General features: G+C 52.3%; 1 protein-coding gene across 2 annotated transcripts in view; it reads left to right on the forward strand.

The window, feature by feature from the left end:
• Window positions 1-1,075: 1,075 nt before the first annotated feature.
• EPHB1 (EPH receptor B1) overlaps window positions 1,076-22,672 on the forward strand; it is a 420,307-nt gene continuing 398,710 nt past the window's right edge. For both annotated transcript variants that reach the window (XM_007170364.2, XM_057546032.1), the window contains exon 1: window positions 1,076-1,486. In XM_007170364.2, the coding sequence (XP_007170426.2) occupies window positions 1,429-1,486 (58 nt within the window). In that variant the 5' untranslated portion in view covers window positions 1,076-1,428. The remainder of the gene's footprint in view (window positions 1,487-22,672) is intronic.

Consider the following 22,672-nt stretch of genomic DNA (forward strand, 5'->3'; position numbering starts at 1 on the left):
GGGATGAGGACATTTCTCCAGCATAGCTTTACAGCCTCAAGGCAGATCTTGAACGCTCCGGCTATCCCTAGAGATAGGAAAAGAAAGCAGAGCTGGGGGTGCTGAGCCGGGGAGGATCGCTCCTGCCTCCAATGCCCTGTCCTCCTGTTGCTGCCTCTGCAAGTCCTTCCAGCCCCTCCCCCACAGTTTTGGTGCCTTCCGCCGCCTGCCACCTTGCAGAGCTCTCGCTGCCCCTATTGCATTCTGCCCCTCTAAGGGGCTGTGTGACCACTGGTCCCTCCCGCCTGACCTGTCCTCTGGGGTCGGGGCCCTCGGTGGATGTTCACAGGACACGTGGGGAAGTGAAAACTAAAGGCAGCCAGAGACTTCTGGGGGACAAGAGCAGCAGGGAGCTGAACAGGAAGCATATCCAGTGCCCTGCACCCTGCGTCTACCGCCCCCACATTCTCTGAACCTCATTCATTCAGTCAACAGACACATGTCATCGCCTTCGACGGGCCAGGCATTGTTCTAGGCGCTGGCCATTCCATAGTGAACAACGCGCACACGAATCCCGTTCTGGTAAGGAGAGACCCACAATAAACAAAATTGATTAGTAAAACCCACAGTGTGTTAGGTGAAGTGCTATGGACAGGAGGGATAGGGCGTGCCACGGGGGCTGCACTAAATAGAGTAGTCAGGGTAGTCTCGCTGAGAAGATGAAAGAAGACAAGCTTGATTATCTATAGTTCACCTAGTCCTGGGGGGCTGTAAGGGGAAGGGTCTTAGTCGGCCCCTTCCCTAGGCCCCCTAGGTTAGGGCACGGAGAGCTGGGGCCGGCCGGTGCGGTTCTCTGAGAGCACCACCAGGGGGAGCCCGGACCCCTCCTAGCGCCTTCCGAGCCCTCCCGCACAGCCTTGCAAGCAAAAGTTTTTCTTAAACTAACAATGCCAGTGTAAGGAGGTGCTCGCGCCTGATTGGACGGGGGAATTTTGCAGGTTTGATTCCTTGATTGGACAGGAGGTGTTAGGGGTGGGGAGAGAGCTGATGGTGGGGGATCCCGCACCCTCCCCCGTCAGTCTGGCCGGCTCAGTCCTCCAGTAGGCTCGGCTGTAGCTCGCAATGTGACACCAGGACGAACACGCACTCGCGCGCTCTCCCCGGCTCGCACTCCCTCGCCCGCTCTCTCACACACACGCACGCACACACCCACCTCTCCCATAAACACACACACACACATGCACACCCACACCCACGCGCGCCCGCACCGCCCCACGCGCGCACAATCCCGCCCACGCCCACGTCGCGCTCCGGGGAGTCCGGTCCCGGCCAGAGCGCGAAAGGATACGGAGAAGCCACCGGCGGGGAGCGCAGCGGCACCCCGAGACGCGGTGCCCTCCCCCCGCGGCCGCCTCGGCTCGGGCTCGGCCTGGGGACCGCCGGCCGGCGATGGCCCTGGACTGCCTGCTGCTGCTCCTCCTGGCATCCGCAGTGGCCGCGATGGAAGGTAACGTACCCACCGCGGAGCAAGTTGGCGGCTGTATCCCCGGGGCTTCTGGGGCTGTTACGCGTCTCCTGCATCCCGCGACCCGAGGGCCAGGTTGTTGGGGAGCATCGGCCGCGGCCGAGCGCGGGGCTGGGGCGGCACCCACCCGCGCGCCCCCGGCTGGCTCTCGGCGCCCGCAGCTGGTTCGCGGAGCCCTCTGGCTCCCGCGCCCGGGCGCTCCTTAGCAGCCCCGGTCTCCCGCAGCTCGGCTCAGAGAGCACGGAGCCCGCTGCATTGCGGTGCAGGCTCCTTAGCTCCGGCGGAGACGGGCGTTGGGGAAGAAGGGGCGCCTCGGGCGGTCCGGCCCCTGGAGTGCGGGCGTCAGTCTGCTCGCTTCCTATCCCGGTCACGGCTGCTCTTAGGCAGCCGCGCGCCACCTCTCCTTTTCCTCCGCTCGGGATCCGCGGACTCCAGGACTCGGCCCGGCGGGCTAGCGCTGCGCGCCGGGACCGGAGAAGCTCTGCCCCGGTACCTCGCAAGTGGCTGCCGAATGAGAGGGGCTGAGTTCATTGGCCCGACCCTCGGGGGACCGCTGGTGGTACCGGAGCCTGCGGGCTGCATCTCTCCCGGGTCAGTCGGGGCGAGGTGGACACCTTTGTCGCCTCTTGCTTCTGAAAACGGGGGTGGGGTGGGGTGGGTGATCAGTCCTGACGAAACTCGCCCAATATCCCTCCGGCCTGGGAAGGTAGCCGACGCGCAGCGGCGCTCTCCCTGATACTTCAGCCTTGGCTGTGCCTCTGCCGCCGTGGCCCGGAAAGCGCGCTCCGCGGGCACAGCGCCTGGCGCAGCAGGGAGACCCGCGCTCGGCGGCGCCCGCGAATCCCTGTGGGAAATCCCTGCCCCTCTCCCGCCTCCCGCCCCCTTCCCCCGCCCCATTCCTCGAAGCCGAGCGGCGGCCGCAGCCCCCTCCCGAAACGCAGCCGGCCTAGAGCGGAGTTTAGTGTCGGGATGGAAGCAATTCTGGGGGGAGATACGCGCCTCAGCCCCGCAGCCCCGGTGTCCGGTGTGGGTGAAACTCCACCGAGGGACTCCGCACGCAGACCCCGGCGCCCGCGCCGCCTTCCGAGCTGGGAGCTCGCTCCGCTGGGCCGCCCAGGTCCTCGTCCAACTGCTACTGGTTGCCCAGCGGAACCCTCCGCCCGGCCCCAAGTCCCGTGGTTCAGCGACCCGACCCCTCCGGAAAGTGCTGCCCTTCTCGAAGCGAAGCTGGGGCCTTGTGGCCCCGAGGCGGGGCTAAGATTACCCGGCCCGGTAGCGAAGACCACCATATCCCGCGTTCGTTCTGGTGGCGGCGCGGGGGTGCGGCGATTAATGCCTAGAAAGCTCGCTTTTGGTTTTCTGAAGGTGGCTTTTTGTCTGCCCTCCGCCTGCCGCTGCCCTTTCTGGCTGCTGGGTCTTTGTGCCGAGGGGGTTGCTTTTGGGAACGTGCAGGGACTGGAACGTTGGGGAGCGCGATCAACACCCCGCAGAAGGGATGCTCGGATTTGGCTTATTGAGAGGCAAGCGCGGGAGCGGTTGAATTAGGACAAGCCAGGCGAGGCACACCTCCAAACCAGTCGGGACGACCTGGGAGAGCGGGCATTTGCAATGGGCGAGGCCACACTGGACTTTCTAACGCTGGGGCGGCGCGTGCTGCCCGCCGATCTTCGCGCTCCTTGGAGGGTCAGCGGCTTGGTCTCGGAGAGCAGATAGGTGCCTACTTGGGGAGCCTGGTCTCGGCGTTGGGTCTCCATCGTTGAAGGAGGGCACACGCATTCGAGCGAAATTGGAGAGCAAATGTGTGGGAACTCACTGGGCGTCTGGCGGCGCGCGGTTTCTGCCCTAGACCCCCTCTTGGCTAGCCCTCCCTATCTGCTGGGCTGGAGAGCCCCCAAGGAGGGTGCCGTGGTGCCGACGCCCAGCCGCGCGTACCGGTCCTGTCACCCAGGTCGTCTGGAGCCTTTCCCTCCTCGCAGCTCGGAAACTTCACCGTTAGCCTGGCCAGAAGAGCCCGGCTTTCTGGGCTGAACGTCTGTCTCTCCAGTAAGGGTTAAAAGAAATGCCACGTTCAGCAGAATATTAAAGCAGCCCTGGCGGCCCTGCTCAGTGCACAGGGATAGTCCACACCATTCACTCCTTGCTCTCCCCGATGAACACAGGCAGGCTCATTTTCTCCTCCTCACACGCGGAGCTGCCTTCCCGCCGGGCTGGCTGGGCTGGGGCCAGCGTCATTCGGTTTGCGATGAGTGAGGAATAATTATCAGAAAAGTGGATCAATGAGCTGCCTACACAGAGAGCAGATCACTCTCCCACTGCCGTGGCCAGGCGGTGCCTCCCCTTGCTGGTTTGGCCACTTTTGTGTCCGTCTGTCTTCTTTCTCTCGTGGGTCTCTGTTGGAATTTCAGTGGGCCCTTGTCACCCAGGGCAAGCAGCTCCAAGAGCAGTCAGGTCCTCAGCCCAGGCCAGGGCAGGGACAAAGGGATAACGGCAGCCGTGGGCCAGGTGGTGGGGACACTCAGCCAGGAGCAGGTGGAGCTCTAGGAGATCCTCTGCCTGGGTGGAAGGGGGGAAGGGGCTGGCTGACCTGGAGAGTGAGAGGCCCACACTGTAGGAGACGGCCCCTTCCCTCCTCCCTTCCCTCCCCACTTACAGCCCGCTCTGCTGTGTGGGGAGAGAGATGGCATGCAGGGCAGAGGCATGGGCTTTTAAAGGCTATTTTCAGAGGGGAGCAGGCAGGCTGGGAGACAGGGATGCTGACACACTCTGGGCTTCTATACACAGAACCAGGGCTCTTTTCTCTGTCTCCGGAAAAACAACTGCCTCTTCAAGTCCATGTCTTTTCACCCTGGGCCTGAGAGCTTGTTGAGAACGGGCTGCTGGTGTCTGCGGGCTGCATTCTCTGAGCTGCCCTTTGGCCCATACCCTTTGCATCGGGGTCCGGAGACCTGGGCTTCTCTTGAGGTGCTTCTGAGGTGTTGGGCTGGCTGCAGACACTTCTCCCTCCGAGTGGTGTATTCCTGGGCTAAGCGTGTTGGCCCTTCTGGGAGGCAGTGCCCTGGAATCACTGACAGCTCGTAGCATCCTCCCAGCCCGAGCACCCGCGGGCGTCCACGAATGACCATAGACTTGCAGGTGGCCTCCGTGTTCACGCTCGCTGACCAGAGCACTCCCCGGAGAACTGCTCTTTGATGTGGCCCAGAGTGAAATCCTGGGCTTGCCACCCTTGTACGTGCACACGTTTGATTTGGTGGTAGGGCTTAATAGTGAGTTCTCGAAGGAATTGCTGATGTATGAATACATACACCCTTGAGTTACTGCACCCCTTCTTGGGGTACCCCACCTTGACATGCAAGGGCACTGAATCTCACCGTTCACAGTTTGTGGCGAAAAACCCCAACCTCAGCCTGTGTGCCTACAACAGGCCACCAGGCCAGGTGGTAATTGGCAGTTTCTGCATTTTCTGTTAATATTCATTTGCTACATGTGCCTCTGTTTTGGGTATCCATGAGCGTGCATGAGCTGGCAAGCGGTAGCAGGCGCCAAAGATTGAAAAAAATGTCTGGGAGAGAAAAGTAAATCTGTGAGACTTCTATCCATTAGTTGATTATATTTTCTGTGCGTTATGAAACAGTTACCATTACTCAGTGTTTGGGGAGGGACCCCGAAGCCAGTGAGTGGAATGCTGGCGAGGAAAGGTAACGCGACCCTGGGCCATTGCTTGAGAAAAGTTTTGGCAGTGTAGACAGCTACAGAGTTAGGACCCAGCCCTGGCCAGAACCTTCTGGGTTGGCAAAGCAGAGCTGCCAGTAGCTGGAGATGCTCACCCATTCCAGCCTTAGAAGTTGGACAGGTAACGTACGTAATGAGGACATCCCTGTACTGGTTTAAAAATAAAGATGCTATTAAAGTCAAAGATGCATTCATATTATTAAACTAAAACAATCATCTTAGCTAATCCTCAGGAGTTCTTAGAAACCCTAAGGTTCAGGAGCGTAGGGTTTCCAGCGTGGGCAAAGGGTGGAGGCAGTTTTGGAAGCCAGTCACCTCAGGTAGGGATTTTTAGGCTTTAGGCAGCCTCATGGCACCTGGGCAATTTGCTATAGACTCCTGGACTCTTCCCACAAAAGTTCAGCAGGTCTGGATAGATCCTGAAAGTCTGCATTCTGGCCTCCCAGAAAATCCTGTTGCAGGTGCTTCCTGGAATTTCTGCCCAGGGGAATGTTTCTAAAATAGGCTGTGGTCACAAATCCTGGGCAGGTCTTACTCCACTTTGCACTTACTGAATGGCCTGGGATCTTCATTTTTTTTTTTTTTTTTTTCTGGGATCTTCATTTTTAATAAAGGGCCCCAGTGATTCAGATGCAGGCAGTCTGGCACTGGTATATTTGGGAACTGCTGATAATAGCTAACACTTATCGCTAGGTGTTGTTCTAGGTGCTTTACATAAATTAATTCACTTAATCTTTAGACAACCCTATCAGGTAGGTATTATTATTAACCCTCCTCTCCCGTTTTTCAGATGAGAAGACTGAGGTACAGGGTGGTTGAGTAATTTGATAAGGCCACATAGCTAGTGAGAGGCTTGCACTGGAACCTAGGTGGTCAGGTTCTGGGGTTCGTGTTCTTAACCACTCCACCTCACTACATCACTTTTGTAGGCTTTGCATGAAGAAAGGTTCATATCCACCTGAATCCATGGGCGGGAAGAATTCTAACGCTGATTGAGCCACTGGCCGTTGGGTACTCTGTTGATTACTGGGGACTCCATGTTTCCATGGTCATGGGAGAAGAGATGAGTGAAAGTTTCATATAATCCCAACACTTCAGCTGAAGCACCAGTTTCCTTCCCCTTCTCTCCCACCTCCCACCCTATTCCCATCCTGTACACAGGCAGACACAGGGCTAGGGACCTGTACCGTGGTGAAGCTTCTGATAAGGAATCTAGTAGAAAGACTGGGAGCATCTTTGTTCCTCTTCTTGCCCTGGCCGCTCTCCCAAGGAAGAAATGACTGCGGACAAAGGTCCCTAAAGGAGATGGGCCTGGGCACCCAATGCATCCTGGGGGCAGTGGAGGGAGCACACTGGATCCTTACCTGTTCCCCCACCACCACCACCAATAGTCTAGAGCACATCCCTGTACCTGGATTCTAGGAGTCCACATTCCTTGGAAGAGCTCCCTTTATGTCTCCCTCTTCTGCATTAGCCACTTAAGCAACCTGAATATTTCCATCAGATTTCCATGTCTCCAAAGGTGGTGGAGAAACAGCATTGGATGCCTGCCTTCTGAGGAAATTACTATAATAATAAAGTAACACCCTGGGAGAGATTCCATATTTAAAAGCACAGTTTTGCATGAGAAATTTCTCAGCCCCTTCCGTGGATTGCATTTCAATTACAGCAATAGTCAGGGTCCCCAGGTGTGTGTTTGTGCTCAGAAGGGGGGCATTGAGTGGCCAGGTCAGGGCCACCTGCTCCATCAAAGGCCCTCAAGCCTGAGGTCTGAGTCACCTCACTGGCTTTTGTTGATCACTCCTCTGGGGAGGTTAAAGAGATGGGAACACACTGTGCAGGGAGGCCTAGAGGGTGGTGGGCTTGATTCTTCTTTACTAATGGAACACTGCTTTCCATCTGACCTAAGACACAGGAAGCAACCGGATGTACAGTTCGCTCTCTCCCTCCCTGTGCCCCAGTTTCCTCATTGTTGAAAGGCTAACGGAGGGGCCGTTATGATGGAGAGGGTAGCAGGGACTTGGGGTGGGCGCAGACCCCAGGGTAGAAGCAGTAGTAGAAGTAGGAGGTTTGGGGGTGACAGCTGTGGGTAAAATGCAGTCTGGGGCATGGTGACCCCCTGACTAGTTGTGGGTGAGGTGTGGATCCTCTTAGGCTGGCAGGGGTTCTGCAGCAGCACCTCAGAGATGAGTGAGGGTGAGCTGGGCCGACATTAAGAAGGGTCTTAGCCTGGTGCCCTCCATGAGGAGCCCTTGCTCCTGGGACCTCTTGTTGGCCTGGTCCAGGCCTGCTGACCTGGTCCAGCACTGGGGCCACAGTCTCCACTGGTCCATGTAGAATCATCCGCCAGGTGTCTCTCGGTGCAACTGGCTTTTACGTTTGCCACTAACTTTGTGAAAGAGAAGGTTTCACTTCCACAGCCTAGGAAGAATATCTTACCCACCTGCTGCCTCATTCCCAGGGAAGCATGGGAGCCGAAAATCTGGGGCCCTTCACTACATCATAACGACCCCCATAATGGGGTCTTCAGGATGCTCATCTGCTAGAGAGGCTGGAAAGGTGATGAAAGAGGCCATCTCCCACTCTGCCCCCAGCAGAGGTGGTCCTCCAGGGCAGGGAAACCCCAGCGCCCGCAGACAAACCATTAGCAGCTTCTGAAGGAGGCTGCTCTGTCCCCTCATGGAAGGTTCCCAGAATTCTCTGGAGCAGATCTGGACCAACGTGGAAACATATAGGAAATTTCCTGAGAATTACCAGGACTCATTTCTGCCCACAAGTTGCACCTGAGGCCCAGAGTCTCTTCTCTCGTCCCTCCCGTTTCCTGGCAGCAAGTGACAAAATGACTGATTTGAATTTAACCTCCTTGTTCTGCTTCTCCATCCCCCCAGTGGAGGTGATAATGAGCAGAGAAATGGGCAGAGGCAGGTGGCCAGGAGGGGAGGGGCAAGTGAGGGAACAGGGGCCCCAGGCTGCAGCCTAGCACTAGCTTCTGAAGTCCCTGGGACTGATCCTGGGGCCGCTTCAACTCCTGGGGGCCAACAGGGGGTCAGGCTTGTTCCCAGGGCCCCGACATGTTGGGAGCAGGACTGGAGACAAGTTTTAGGGAAGGGAAGAGACTTTCCAGAAATCTTACAGCCTAGCAGCACTAGAGCCAGGACTAGACTAAGCTTCTATTGCCCATTTACCATGTGCCGATCCCATACCCTTAATATCCAAGCATCTGTTTGTTCTCCCATTTTACAAGTGAGGAAGCTGAGGCATTACTGGCACAAGAGCTAAGATTCAAACCGAAGTCTTGACAAATTGAAGTTGGACAGCTCCTCAGCCTCTGCCTCCCAGTTCAGTGCCTTTTCTATTGAACATTGCTTACTCATGAATGAAAGCAGGGAGCACTTATTAAGCGCCAGCTGTTTACTCACTGTTCTGCCAGGTGCTGTCAAAGGTACCAGACAATATCCTGGCCTCTGTGCCCAAGTCCCTGTGGCCAGGCTGTCCCCCGGCTCTCTGGAACTGCCCCACCTGTGCCCCCAGCTGGAGGAAGAGCTTCTTCCTTCTCCGTTTGCATTTTCCTGTTTGCACATGGCCTTTCCCATGTTGTCCCACAGTCAGACCCCCACTGTGGTCATTAGTGGTTTTCTTTTCGCTGCGTGTCCGTCTGGCTCTTGTCTTTGATGTGCTGCTTAGACGGTGGCGGCTCGGCATCTGGGCCGGGCTCTTGATGGTGGGGGTGTGTGGGGAGCAGGTTGCTGTGGGCCTCCTAGAGCTCCCGCCACAGGCCCGCCTTCCAGAGGGAGGGCCAGTTGCCCGCGTTCTCCCTTGGGGACCGCCCTGACTTCTGCCGTGTGCACCCTGCCCTGCCTGGGGCCGTGTTACTCCCAGAGCTCTGGCAGCTCCTGTCCGTCGGGACAGGTGCAGACCCACAGCATCAGGGGAGGACACAGGGATTTAGTATCAGGTTTGAGTGTGGAAGGGCATGTAGGAGGAGGGGGGAGAGAAACCCCTCCGCATCCTAGTCTCACTGGACAGTGCCCGGTCCCCCTGGGGCCGTGCCTGTGGACGGTGCTGTGCAGGAGGACCGGGAATAAGAGCAGGCAGCTTCATCGACAGGGTGGCAGAGAAAATGCCTTATCTGTGAGAGGCAGCTGGGCGCTGCAGTTCATTGTTCTGTTGTTTTCCTCTTGCTGTTTTTTCAGTACATCAAGGTGGGACCTCTGCCCTTGGCTTTCTCATTGATGCTGAGGCTTGAGCTGTGTGGTGAGCTTGGAAGGGGGAGAAAGAAGGAAGGAACTTCTGTCGGGAGGGCTGGGAGGGGAGCCCAAAGAGGGATGCTCTCACTCCCTGTGGCAATGCAGCCAAGTGGTCTGGATGCATTGGGGATGGGGTGGAGCGCAGGCTGTAAGCTTCAGGGCAAGGAAGAGGGTCTTAGTATCAGATCATCCACGGAGCTGTGGGTGGGTGCCCAGGGGCCTGTGTTGGGCACTGGTCAGACCATACTTTGGGTGCCAGACCACACTGTGCTACTTAGGTTTACCCTGGCTGGGGCGTGTGTGAATCTCTTCCAGCACCTTGAGGACTGATGCGAGACCCTTCGCAATCTGGGTCCCCCTTTCCCCACTCCGGTCCTGCCAGCAGCACCTCCTGCTGCTCCATCTTCCCCTGCTCCACACGGGCACAGGTGCACACACGCTGCACAGGTACACACACCCTGGGCATCCCCTTTCCTTTTTCCCCATCTGTGCAGGGGCCCAACTGAGTGTTCTGCTGCCATGTGCCTCCGGGTCTGCACCTGCTTGCTCTGCCTGTGTTGCGTTTGTCACTGATCTTTCCTTGGCTAGCTCTAACTTAGTCTTTAGAATTTGCTATAGTGGTTGCCTCCTCTTGGAAGCCTTCCTCGTAGCCCCAGGCTGGACTAAGTGGCCTGCTGGTCCCCACCACAGCTGCTTCTGCCTCCCTCTGTGGGAGCACAGTCCACACTGGTCTGCAATTGCGTGTTTATTTCACTGGAGACTCCGCAGCTCTGTGAGCCCCTGAAGGGTGGGGCTCTGTCTTCATTGTCATGGTATCCCCAGCATGTGACATATAGGTAGTGGCAATGTGTATGTTGTATTAATGAATACAGAGAAAGAAAATGTCAGTAGAACACACAAAAACCTGAAATCATGTCTTACGTGGTAGTTTAAAACATGTCTGCAAATTTTTTGATATTCTTTTCATCAAAATATGAAACCTAGCTCTTCTCCATTTAAGTATGGGTTGGGCTTCTGCTCACTCTGATGAATAGAACATGGCAGAAGTGATCTTGCCTAACTTTGGAGGAGAGATCAGAGAAGATACTACAGCTTCTGCCTGACTGTCTCTCACGAGGGATGTGAGACCTTGTGACCCTGCCACCATATTGTGAGGAAGCCCAAGCAACTTGGAGAGACCACATGGAGATGTTCTAGCCACAGCCCTAGCTTAAATCCCAGCCCACTGCCAGCATCAAATGCCAGACATCTGAGTGAGTGAGTCTTCAGATGGTTGCAGCCTCCATCTTTCCAGCCATTTCTGCTGACTCTCAGTGGGAAGAGACAGTATTTCCTCACTGAGCCCTGTCCAAATTATAGATTTGTGAACAAAATAAATCTTGTCATAGTTTAAAACCACTAGGTTTTGGATTGGTCTGTTATGTAGCAATTGATAACCAAAATATCCTAGGAGAAGTAGTAGAAGTAAAATGGTTTAGAGAAGATTAGAGAGGACTTAAGGAGAGGCTGGGGAGAGGGAAGAGAAATGGTATCTCATTCATTCAACATCTAACAAATATTTGTCAACCTCCTACTATGTGCCAGGCAGTATGTGCAAAACAGGGAGTGATGGAAAGGGCGCCCAGCCTTTGGGAGCATCTTAGTGGCAGGACAGACAGTCATTAAGAAGACAAATAATGTAGAACATAATTTTAGGAAAGTACTATAAACGGAGTAAACAGGGTGATGTGATTGAGGGTGATGGGTGCAGGCTTGGGCAACTGAAAATGAGGGGAGAAGGTGGGGAAGGGAAGACCTCTCTCTGTGAATACATGAAGGGTCATTTTGCCAAGCAGGCTTAGCTTTACTCAGCATGGGAGATGGATTTCGGCATGATTATTAAATTCTTTCCAGACAAACTGAACCAAGCTGGGACAGGCTGCCTTGAGGGATGACACAGCGCCATCCCGGGGTATCCAAGGAGGGCTGAGCCACTCCCAGAGGTGAGAGCCCAAATTCTACAAGAGGCAAATGGGGAGTGGGAGCAGAGGGGCAGAACTGACAGCTTGGCCTGGAAGCCATCAGGTTCATGAATACTCATACAGAGCACATTTATTGAGCATCTACATGAGAAACTTTGTACTTGAAGCTGAAACCATGAAGGTCAAGAAGACACAGCCTTTCCTTCCAGGAGCTCACCGATTAACAGACTGGTGGGGGAGACAGAGCCATGCAAACTACAAGCTGTAACAGGATGTACGATGGCATATGCTAGCTGTGGTATAACAGTTACACATCAGCTGCTAGGAGAAACCAAAGGAGGGGGTCATACTTCCAATGGGAAGGATTTGAAGCAAGAGTGTGTGTGCAAGAGAGAGAAACAGAGATAGAGACATGGGGAAAGCTCCTTGGAGGGTGGGTAGAAATTTGTCAGACAGAGATGGGAGTGGGTAGGGATGAGAAACCAAGACTGATAGTCATTCCTATTCTCTGTCTTATGAAGGTGGACTTCCGGAGCTCTCCATGAAGGGCTTTACCTATTTTATTAGCCATATCTTTGGTTGTAGGGACAGATGTACAACTCAAGCTGGAGAAAAGCAAAGGGTAAGGAGTGATTACTGGCCCTTGTTATTCCTGGACAGTTTGTGACTTAGGTTGTGATTATATTTGGGGCACCAAGGCTGTCTTAAGACTCAGTCTCCCTTTCTTCATTCCTTAGCTTTGTGTCTGTGTCAACCCAGGTCCTGGCAGAAAACACATGGCATTCTCAAAGGGTTAATTGAGGAGAGTTTAGTGAAGAGACTCTTCCCAGAGGTATGAACAGGGTTAAGGGAACCAAAAAGTGTGGGATGCACCCAGGGTCTGGCAATAGTGGGAAACCATAGCCCCCCAAGGCCAGAAGGGGGAATGCGTAGGACTGGTGCCACCAGGACCTGGCAAGAGCTGCACTTGGAGAGGGCTCCCTGATGGGAGCTGTAGACGTTGATAGAGGAATGCAGCTGCTGCCCAAACCATGCATGGGGATGGGGGGAGGGGCATCATATTCTCTGAACTCTTTCTCCTCCACTATTTCATCACCTGTCAGTACCTCCTGTTGGGTGAACCCAACAAGAAGGCAGTGGACGTGGAAACCTGGTCCATGGCAGTCAGTCTCCTGAGGCTCAGAAGAGGGCAAAGAAATGGGTCTGGAGGGGCAATGGAGAATAATCAGCCCGGTCATCTACCTTGACTTCATCCTCCAGCAGGCTCTCCTACCAGATTGGTCATGTGGCCACTGACAGCTCAAACTCACATCCTCTTGAAATTTCAGCAGAGAGATGAATTCTCACTCCCAGTGGCTGCAGCAAGAGCCCTGGAAGTTTTGTCTCCTTGGTTCCCTTGGGTTCTAAGCCTCTCCGTGAGCCAGGCTCTGTCATCAGCATGTTGAAATGCACTCATCGGCCAGGCTTGGGACGCATGACTACCCATCCCCAGAGCTGGGGGTGGGGGGGGAGAGTTAGCCCAGACCCACCTGAACCACCAGGCCTGAGATGGGGAACGGCTGTCTCCCCACGGAAATGTCAGGATGCTGTTGCCGGAAGAAGCAGGAGTGGGTGCTGGACAGGGCAACAGTCTTCCGCACCCATTCAACCTTCCTGCATCACTGGAACATTACAGAGAGCTAGTGTGCAGGAAAGGAAAGAACATGGACTCTGGGGGCAGAAGGAGGAGGCTGCGGCTGTGATGGTCCTGGATGAAGATGTGGGAAAAGCAGGGGAAAGTGAAGGTGATAGAAAAGTGAAAACCCAGGAAGGGAGACCTAGAGATGGCTAGGCAAACAGCTTCTTTCTTGAGAAGGATATTTTCTGTATTCCTGAGCATCATGATCAAACTCAAAGTGATGAACAGGAAGACAGCAGGGGTGTCTGGCTGAAGGCAAAATGATTTTAAGACTAGGGTATCTCAACTAGACTCTGAAAAAGGGATGGTTCCTATTTGGGACAAGATGAAAAAACAATGAGTGAAGGGCTATGCTTCTCACTGTAACCCTCTGGGTTCCAACACAGATACCACAACATCTTAACCTAACCATTGCATTTAAACTGGATGTTCAGAGGAGAGCAAGAATGAAAGAAATGCAAACTCATAGGCACAATGAGATGGCTCATTTCCTCTTATTGTCCCCCATTCTCAATCATGGCTTAGTATCACCAGGAATTTACATTTTGTGTCAGCAGAATATTTAGTCAGTTTTCTGTGTACTTTTTGTCTAGGTTTTGAGACTTGTATAAAGATGGCAGGTCTTCAATGTCCTTTGCAGACTTTTTTCTTCACACGTTAGATGTCTCTTTCTCTTTTGAGAGAGAGGCATCTAAACTCTGCTAGAGTTCATCAGAGGAAGACTCTATTTGTCCTTTTAAGTTCCCTGCTCTTGGCTCCAACTTTCCTCTGCTCCCAGCCAAGCAGAAAAAGAACAGTTTTTTTTTTTTTTTAACACAGTAACACAATGCTGCTGCTCTGCATGAAAACCCGTGGTTTTCTTTTTCCAATCAGAAGAAAGTTATTTTCCTTTCACTCACCTGACTAACTTGTTCAAAGCATCCCCTCCCCACCCTTGTCTGATATCTTGCTGCTAAGTATTTGCCAATTCATTTGCATCTCAATGGTTCCTTAGCAACTATCATACCCTCAGGATTAGGTACAAAGCTGCTCTCTGACATAGACGGCTGGGGCTACATCGCCCTCTTTTATGGTACCTGAGTTACCAAACCGAGCCCTGCCCAGACACAAGGCACACTCACCGACAACATCACACAGGTTCTGAATTACAATGCGGTTCCTCCTTACCCTATCTGAGCATGCAGACTTCTAAGAAGACCCTTGTTTTTGAAATGCTCCCAATAGTCTGTTGGTGCCTGCAAACTGCCCTCTGATAATATATCTTCAGGAAGAGAATCACAGATCTCAGCATTGGAGGTGAGTCCTGTCTTCAGATGGGCAGTGGATTTGGTCCATTTTATAGATCTGGCAGCTGAGGCTTAGAGAGGTGAGATGGCAAGGTGGGGCAGGTACCCTGACATGCCGAGGTAGGATGGGAGCTCAGGGCTCTGCTGTTTCCTAGTGCTTGCTCCACTCACATGCTGCATCCTGATAAGAGTGACTTCCATTTGCCAACTATTGTGAACTTCAGGAATAAACTTAAAGAAAGGTTTTTTTGTTTGTTTTTTTTTTTTAAACATAGGTATGCGACTCTTCTTCTGAGATCCTAGGAGATTTCACTTCTCACCTAACCAGAGAGAGTAATTGCCCAAATGAATATGCCAGATATGTACATCACCTGGTTTCTCTGCTCTTAATGGTTGGTATTCTTTCCATTCTTGGGCTTGTAGCTGAGGGGAAGCCCGGTGTGTGCGTGTGTCTGTGAGTGTGTGCGCTTGTGTGTGTATTTATGCAGATGGTGTGGATAGACAGTGGCACAGAGACTGGTTAGGAAATTAGAATATTCTGCCCAGAGTATGTGGTGCTACTTTTGTAGCAGCACCAGGCCTCCACCACCAGGGCTCACTGACATGCAACAGCTGGCAAAGGGAAGACGCTATTCAGAAAAGGACAATAAGAACAAAGCTCGTTCTACAGTAGGGCTGACCTTTGCGACTCCCGCTTCACGTTGTTATTAAATATCCGGAAGGGACTGAAAGAACAATTATAGTATTGTCATAACGTATACGTGCACAAAGCAAGCCTTGCGCAGGGAGGCTGGGACTCGGCTGAGCTTGACAAAGCAGGGGACTCAGCGACAGAGCTTAATTTCTTCTTACTTGGAGGTTGTTTTCATTATTTCACACCAGCGGAAAACCACCAACGTACTGCATGCTGTTCTACCATCAGGAGCTCCGGAAGCAAAGACGTCCAGAGGAGAGGGGTGGAAATCCTTGGATCTGTACTTGGCTCCCTGTAGACCTCCATGTGGGGTCCTGATTGTAGCTGTCCTGATGGCCTGGGCTTCAATGGGTGCTGGCCGCCGGGGTTCTAGTGACAGTTTGCTGAGTTGAGTTGGTTTAAAGCTTTCATAGGATGGAGAGTGAGTGACTGGCTTTGCCATGACGGGGCGTCCTGTAAAGAAGGATCACAGGGGCTCATGTGGTCACTCCCTCCTTCACACATCCTCCGGCTCATGACGCCACCTCACTGTGGTAAGGATGGGGACCCATAGCATAGGGAAAACCATCAGGTGGGAGTTGCACACGTGCCCTGGGGGCTGGCTCTGTGGTGTCACGGCTCTCTGTGTTCTGCATCTAAACCAGTGCTTCTCAACTTGATTCTCATTGCCCCCCACCCCACCCCCCTACCTCCCAGGAGCCTTTGTAGACATTTTTCCTGACCACCCCCTACCATACCCTATGAAGTGTTAATACCTAGATATACTGTACATCTCTTTATGGACTGAGGCCCTTTGGGGCCACAAAGCATTGTAATATCTAAGATTTTTCACTCCCCACCTTCCCCCAAGAATCACTTCGCACCCCTGTGCAGAAAGCATGATCTAAATGAAGTAAGTCCGGCAGCAAATTAGCCAGCCCTCCGCTGAGTCAGGGCACAGCTTGGCATCTTCTGTCCTTCCGTGTAAGTTTTGCCAAGAGTGGCACCGGCTGGTTGAAAGGATGTCCGCCTTAGTTGGTCCAGGATGTCTCCTGCAGCCTGGTATTAAGCTTCAGTTGTCAGGTCCTGGGGTGGTCCGGGGAGGGGTGTCCATTGACGGCCTGGGGCACAAGGGTAACCAGAAGCCTTGGGCAGCGGTGATTTACCAGTAAGTGCGGAAGGATTTCAGTATTTTAACAAGCATGGCTGTGCCAGCCCATACTTAGTGAATGTCAGTCCTGAGTTCCCCAGATTTGGAAGTAGTTTCTTGAGTCTGGGTCCACTTTTTAAATAAATAAGCTTTCTTGAGGCATAATTTCCATACAGTAACGTTCACCAAGTTTAAGTGTACAATTCCATGAGACTTGACCAATGAATGTGGGTGTGTAGCCCCCATACAAACATGATATAGAACGTTTTCATCACTCCCATGTCCCTTTGCTGCCATCCCCTGCCTCTATCCCTCTCCCCTTGACGTTTGGCAACCACTGATCTGATTTCTGCCTCTGCAGTTTTGCCTTTTCTAGAAGTTCATACAAATGGAATCACAGAGCATGTAGTCTTTCTGTTTGGCTTCTTTCACTCAGCACAATGCACTTCAGATTCATCCATGTCGTCCCACGATTGTGGTTCCTTCCTTTTTATTGCTGAGTAGTGTTCCATTGCATAGATATACATACCTGGTTTATCCATTCAACAGTTGATGGCCATTTCCTTCTAGTTTCTAGTTTTTGGCTTTCATGAATAAAGCTACTGTGAACATTTGAGTTATGTTTCTTCGTGAAGACACAGAACGAACAATAGGTTTTTCTTAGGTATTGGGTAAATACCTAAGAGTGGCGTTGCTGGATAATACGGTTAGTGTGAATCTGTCTTTATAAGAGACTGCCAATTTGTTTACCAAACGTTTTGCATTCCCGTCAGCTGTGTAGGAGAGTCCCTGGCTCCACATCCTCACCAGCGATTGTTATCGTCAATCTCTTTAGTTTTATCCATTCTGGGGTGTATATAAGGGCATCCCATGGTTTTCATTTGCATTCTTTAACAACGTTGTGCTTATCATGTGCTTCTTAGCCATTCATACATAGTCTTTGATGAAATGGATGTTCAGATCTTTTGTCCATTTTTTTTGTGTGTGTGTGATTGGGTTGTCTGTTCTGGGTCCATTTCCACTTGTGTGGTTGTTTGGAGGTAACAGGGAAACCTCACCCCGACTCCTGCCTGTCTGTTGGGGTTGCTGTGTTGTGCTGAGAAGACCATAGGTTGGTACCTGCTGGGTCTCATTCCTGGAGGTGGGGTAGGGATGGGCCATGATCTCCTCGACAAGGATGGTTGTCAGCTATCAGGTAAGAAGTGCATCCCCAGATCGGAGCCAGAACCTTGGAAAGTGGGCTCTTGCTGTGGGAATGTGTGAGCCTCTGCAGGAAGCCATAATTCAGGTGATCCAGCGTTGTGTCACCCTGTGTTTATTTCCCATGTGTTATCCCCAAGTTCCAAGCCTGTCTCCACCATACTCCTGGGTATGAAGGGAGGGCCCGTGCCCTGCCCCGGCCCAGCATTACGGGAGGAGCTGGGCCTCCATGGTGGTGGCAGCAGAAATCAGGCAGAGATCCCCACGCATCCTGCTTCTCCAGGTGGTCTTATTACAGGTATCTTTTGGTTTGGGGTTTCCTTCTTAAGGAGAAAGGTGATTCCTCTTCACAGGCTGCCCTATGAAGGTTGGTCTGGCACTGCTCGGGATGCCTGGTCTCAGGCTGGGCTCATTTGATAGGGCGCCCAGGTGGCTCATCACCTTTCTCCTGCTCCGACTCCTGAGAGGTTTCCCAGCCCCACCAGTTTGTGCTGCATTCAAGCCGTGGAGAATGGCTTTGGCTCATTTCTGAACTTTAGGTGACAGATGCAGCATTCCACAGGCTTCTCAACACCAGGGATGATGTAGGTGCTTCAACCGCGTTTGCTGTTATTTGCATGATGAAGATCAGTGATCAGAGTAATCATGGGGGAGGTGACACATAACAAGCATGTGGAGGCCTGCCGTGGTGTCATCAAGAATTGATGGGCTCAGCTGGGCCCTGCGTCACATCTCACAAGCACTTCTTGTGCCCACGAGCAAAGATGCAGCTGACTCTGTATCACTTCTGGCTCTGGGCAGGGCAGGCACCCTAGCCAGAATCCACCCTAACCCTAACCCGGACACAGAGGAGGTACTCGGTAAGTGATGGATGCATGGATGGATGGACTGGGTCCCTATCACACTGCACAGGGTCACTCAGGGAGAAGCTGGTGCTGGGGCCACCATGGCATAAAACCAGGGACTCATATCAAACAAAACAACAGCAGCATAGGAAACCCAGATCGAACTGTGAAGACAAGACCAACACACCTGGAGCTGGATGGAGAGACCTGAAGATGGTTCAGACCAGGAGACACCATTGAAAGGACCTGTTTTATGGGGAAGCTTAGGGGTAAACTGTACCTTGAACATGTGGAGACGGAGAGTGGTGGGGCACGTGTCATGGGAGAAGTAGCAGAAGCGGAGGTATGGCAATGGGAAAGGAAAGGCAAGCACGTGGAATAGCAATACAGTCAAGTGAGTGATCAGTGGCTCAGCCAGGTGGCCGGGGCCGTAGGAGGTCAGAGGACGGAGAGACGGAATGGTCAGGGTAGCCAGGATGGCTTCCTGGAGGAGGGGTACCTCTTGCACGAAATAGAGGGTTCTTGCTGGTAGAAGAGGCAGAGCATAGGATTCTCTTCCAGCGAAGCTTGCCCTGCCCTCGACCAGAATCATCTGGGGTGGAGAACCTGCAGAGAAGCCTGTTTCTGTGGCCTGTGCCCCTCTGTCTTGGATCTCCTGGCTCCGGAAAGACCAGGAGGTGTTCCTGTGGGGGAGGGCTCAGCATCACTGTTGCATCCTGAGTCCCAGCGTGCAGCTGACACTGCCAACATGGGTTCACCTAGAGGAAAGCAAGATGCTTTTTGCAATGGTCTGGACCAGCTCTCACAGCTGTTTTCTCTGGTCTCACACTCGGGGTGTGGTGTGTGAGCCAGGGCCTGGGCTTTACCTGGGAGCTCGCCCAAAATGCAGAATCTCAGGCCCTGCCTCGCAATGACCGAATTCAGATCTGCCTCGATCAGGAGTCCCAGGCTCTAAAACTTTTGCATCAGGGAAGTGGCCTCTTTAAACAATTTAACAAACCTTTTCTGAGCATTTTTTTTAAAAAAATGAATTGCTCCAGATTAATGAAGACCAAAGAGACATGACAAGTAAATGTAACACATGTTCCTTTACTAGATCTTGTACTGGAAAAAAAGTTGCTCTAAAGGACAGTATTTGGACAATTGACAATGAACACCCCAAATTAAGGGAAAGGGTCTCATTAGATGAAAATAATTTAATGTTAAAATTTCCAAATTTAACAACTTGTGGTCAAGTAAGAGAATATCCTTGTTCTCTTAATGTATTTACCCTGTTCTCAGAGGTCTTGGGGAGGAAAACAAGCAAACAAGTGTGTGCATATCCTATAATAAATGTATACATAATACACAAATGTATATGGAATATACATGTATATACATGTATATGTATATTCTCTTATACTCTAAAATATACTTGTAGAAAGAGAGAATAAAAAAGCAAATGTGGCAAAATGTGAAAAATTGGTGACTCAGGGTAAGAGTATATGGTGGTTTTTTTGTTCTATTCACGCAACTTTCTTGTGTGATTGCTATTATTTTAAAAATAAAAAGTTTTAAAAAATGCGTCTTGTTTAAAAGTTTGATAGATGTTGCAAGTTACCCTCCAAAAATGCTGAACCAATTTATAGTCTCACAGCACCGTGAGAGGGTTGGTGCAGCTGCTTGATGTAGCTATTTTTATTCAGCTATTTTCATGCCAGGGACTTTTTTTGATGGGGTCATATATCAGTTTTGACCTGGGGATATTTTGCTTTTTCCCAATTCATTATGAATATTTCTAAAAGTAAAGAAAAATCATAACACAGCAAACATCCATAGCTGACCACCCAGATTCAAGAATTGTTAATATTTTACCGTTTATTTTTTTATTATTATTTTTTTAATTATTTTTATTTTTATTTTTATTTATTTATGGCTGTGTTGGGTCTTCGTTTCTGTGCGAGGGCTTTCTCTAGTTGTGGCAAGCGGGGGCCACTCTTCATCGCGGTGCGCGGGCCTCTCACTATCACGGCCTCTCTTGTTGCGGAGCACAGGCTCCAGACGCGCAGGCTCAGTAGTTGTGGCTCACGGGCCTAGTTGCTCCGCGGCATGTGGGATCTTCCCAGACCAGGGCTCGAACCCGTGTCCCCTGCATTGGCAGGCAGATTCTCAACCACTGCGCCACCAGGGAAGCCCCACCCTGTTTATTTATCAGTATGTATTTTGCAGGGAAGGTTGGGAATTGAGACGCAGCAAAATTCAGTAACAGCCAGAGGTAAGTGATGGAGCCAACAACCATATCCTCTGTACCTGGTGCTTTATCTCCTGTCTCCCAGATTTTCCTGAATTGCTTCCTGAACAGGGAGAATTTTTTTTTTTTTTTTTTTTTCTGAAGCACTTTAGGAGAGTGTTGGTGTCAGATAAGCCTGAATTGGAACTCCATCTCTGACTTTGGGCTCCTTAACCTCTCTATGCCTCAGTTTATTCATCTGATAAGTGGGGATGGCACTACTTACTTCTTCAGATTGTAGTGAAAGATAAATGGGATAACCTGCTTAGCCATTATTATTGTCATTTCTTCTGAATGTCTCTTTTCATTTAGCACAGACCTCCAGGCCATCTCCTCCAGGAAGGCTGATCCCTAAGTCTTTACCCTGCCTACCAAGACCTTGTCTAGACCTTACGTTGCTAGTGTGTGGCTCTGTCTTGTCTGCTCCAGTAGTCTCTGGAAAGTTGATACTCAGGCATCTGTGCTGGGGTGACGTTTGGTAGCTGGACATCATGACCAGGAATCCCAGACCCTGGGCCTCCCATGTCACTAACCCCCAGCTGCTCAGGTCAGGGTGAAGTCCCCACAGCCCTAGCAGAGTAAGGAGAGAGCCTGTGGCCCACTGCTCCCTTTCCCACCCTGTCTCCAGATTTCTTCTCACTAGGCCAGGATTTAAGTTTGTGGGGACAGGGAAACACAGGGCTGGGGCTAGGGTCAGAGGACTGAGGCATGCAAAATCTAAGGGGGCACCCAAAAACTCAGTAACCAAGATAAATATTTTAATAGAATATTAAAAAAAAAAATCTTCAAACTCTAGCCTGTGGGCTGGCTGCCTGTTTTTGTAAACAGAAAATAGAGTTTTAAAATAAAGTTTGAGGGCCTCCATCTGCCCACACACCCCTCTGCGGCCCCAGGAACTCTCCTGCACTTGCTGTCCTCAATGTGGGATATCCATCAGACCCGCGACTCTGGAGTTTGCACAGCTCCTTCATGCCCTAAAGTCCGGACGCCCTGATGCTCTTAGCACCTGTGTCCCAGGCCCATGGCCAGCGGGGCTCATGGCTCGGCTGGAGGGAACACTGGGCTGGAGGCGGATGTGTGTGGTGGGTTCACATGGTGCGGGTGGCACTTGTTTCCCTGTCGTGGTGGAGGGGTCCGCACGGGGCCCCTTCTTGGCCTTAAGCGGAAGGAGTGCCTCCATGGCAGAGGTGCAGTGCTGGGGTGAGAAGACTGGCTGCCGTGATCTTGGAAAGTCACCTCGTCACCTATCTAATGCAGGTGATGGGGTCCAATCCCCTCCCCTCTGGGGTCTCCAGTAAGAAGTTGTTGAGTAGGAATTAGAGCTGCGGTGTGTGAGATGCTTTGTCCCAGAACTGGCCCTTGCTCTGGAGATGTCAAGCCGCCTCTCCTGTAATGGTGAGTGCAATTGATTCCGGTGGCTAAGCGGTCATCCCCATAGAGGGGATCAAGTCTAAGACCCCACCACCCAGCCCAGAGTGGGAGGGCGGGTTGACAGGTGAGAGTCTCCATTCCATGTCTAGCCAGGTTCACAGACACCTCTCAGGGTCCCAGGCCTGAGCGTCCAGTCACCTACTTCTCAAACAGGTGGCTCCCCGAGCACCCCGTCCCTGCCCCATTCCCGGCTCACCTGAGCTTGTGGGGCTGTCCGCGCCCCCGACTCTCCTGAGGACCACGTAGAGAGGAAGGATATGGAAAGGGAAGGTGTAACCAGGTACAGGATGTTCCCTCAGGTGATCATCTCACACTCCTGGGCCATAGATTTCACTTTTCTTTGACCGTCACTCCACAGGTGTGAAACTTGTGTTCAGCTCTGGGGTAACGAGATCGGAAGTCCCTGGCGCCCTAGGAGTCTGACAGGCAGACAGCCGGGTGGGCGTAAGGCTCCTTTGGTTTCCGATATTCGACCTGGCTCTGGTGTGTCCCTACTCCTGGGGACAATAATATGGTCCCCTGGGAGCCTTCCGCACATCTGGCCTCTCCTCTCACAGGACTGTGTTTTAGGGTGAACAGGGGGCTGATCAGAGGCCGAGGAGCAGAAGGGAACAGGTAGCCTGGCTGGAAACGGGGTGGAGGTGGTAGATGGGAGCAGATTTAATCTTCAGACGACCAAGGGATGCTTAGGGGCCAGCT

This window comes from Balaenoptera acutorostrata, chromosome 4 (assembly GCF_949987535.1).
Source record: "Balaenoptera acutorostrata chromosome 4, mBalAcu1.1, whole genome shotgun sequence".
NCBI classification, from domain to species: Eukaryota; Metazoa; Chordata; class Mammalia; order Artiodactyla; family Balaenopteridae; genus Balaenoptera; species Balaenoptera acutorostrata.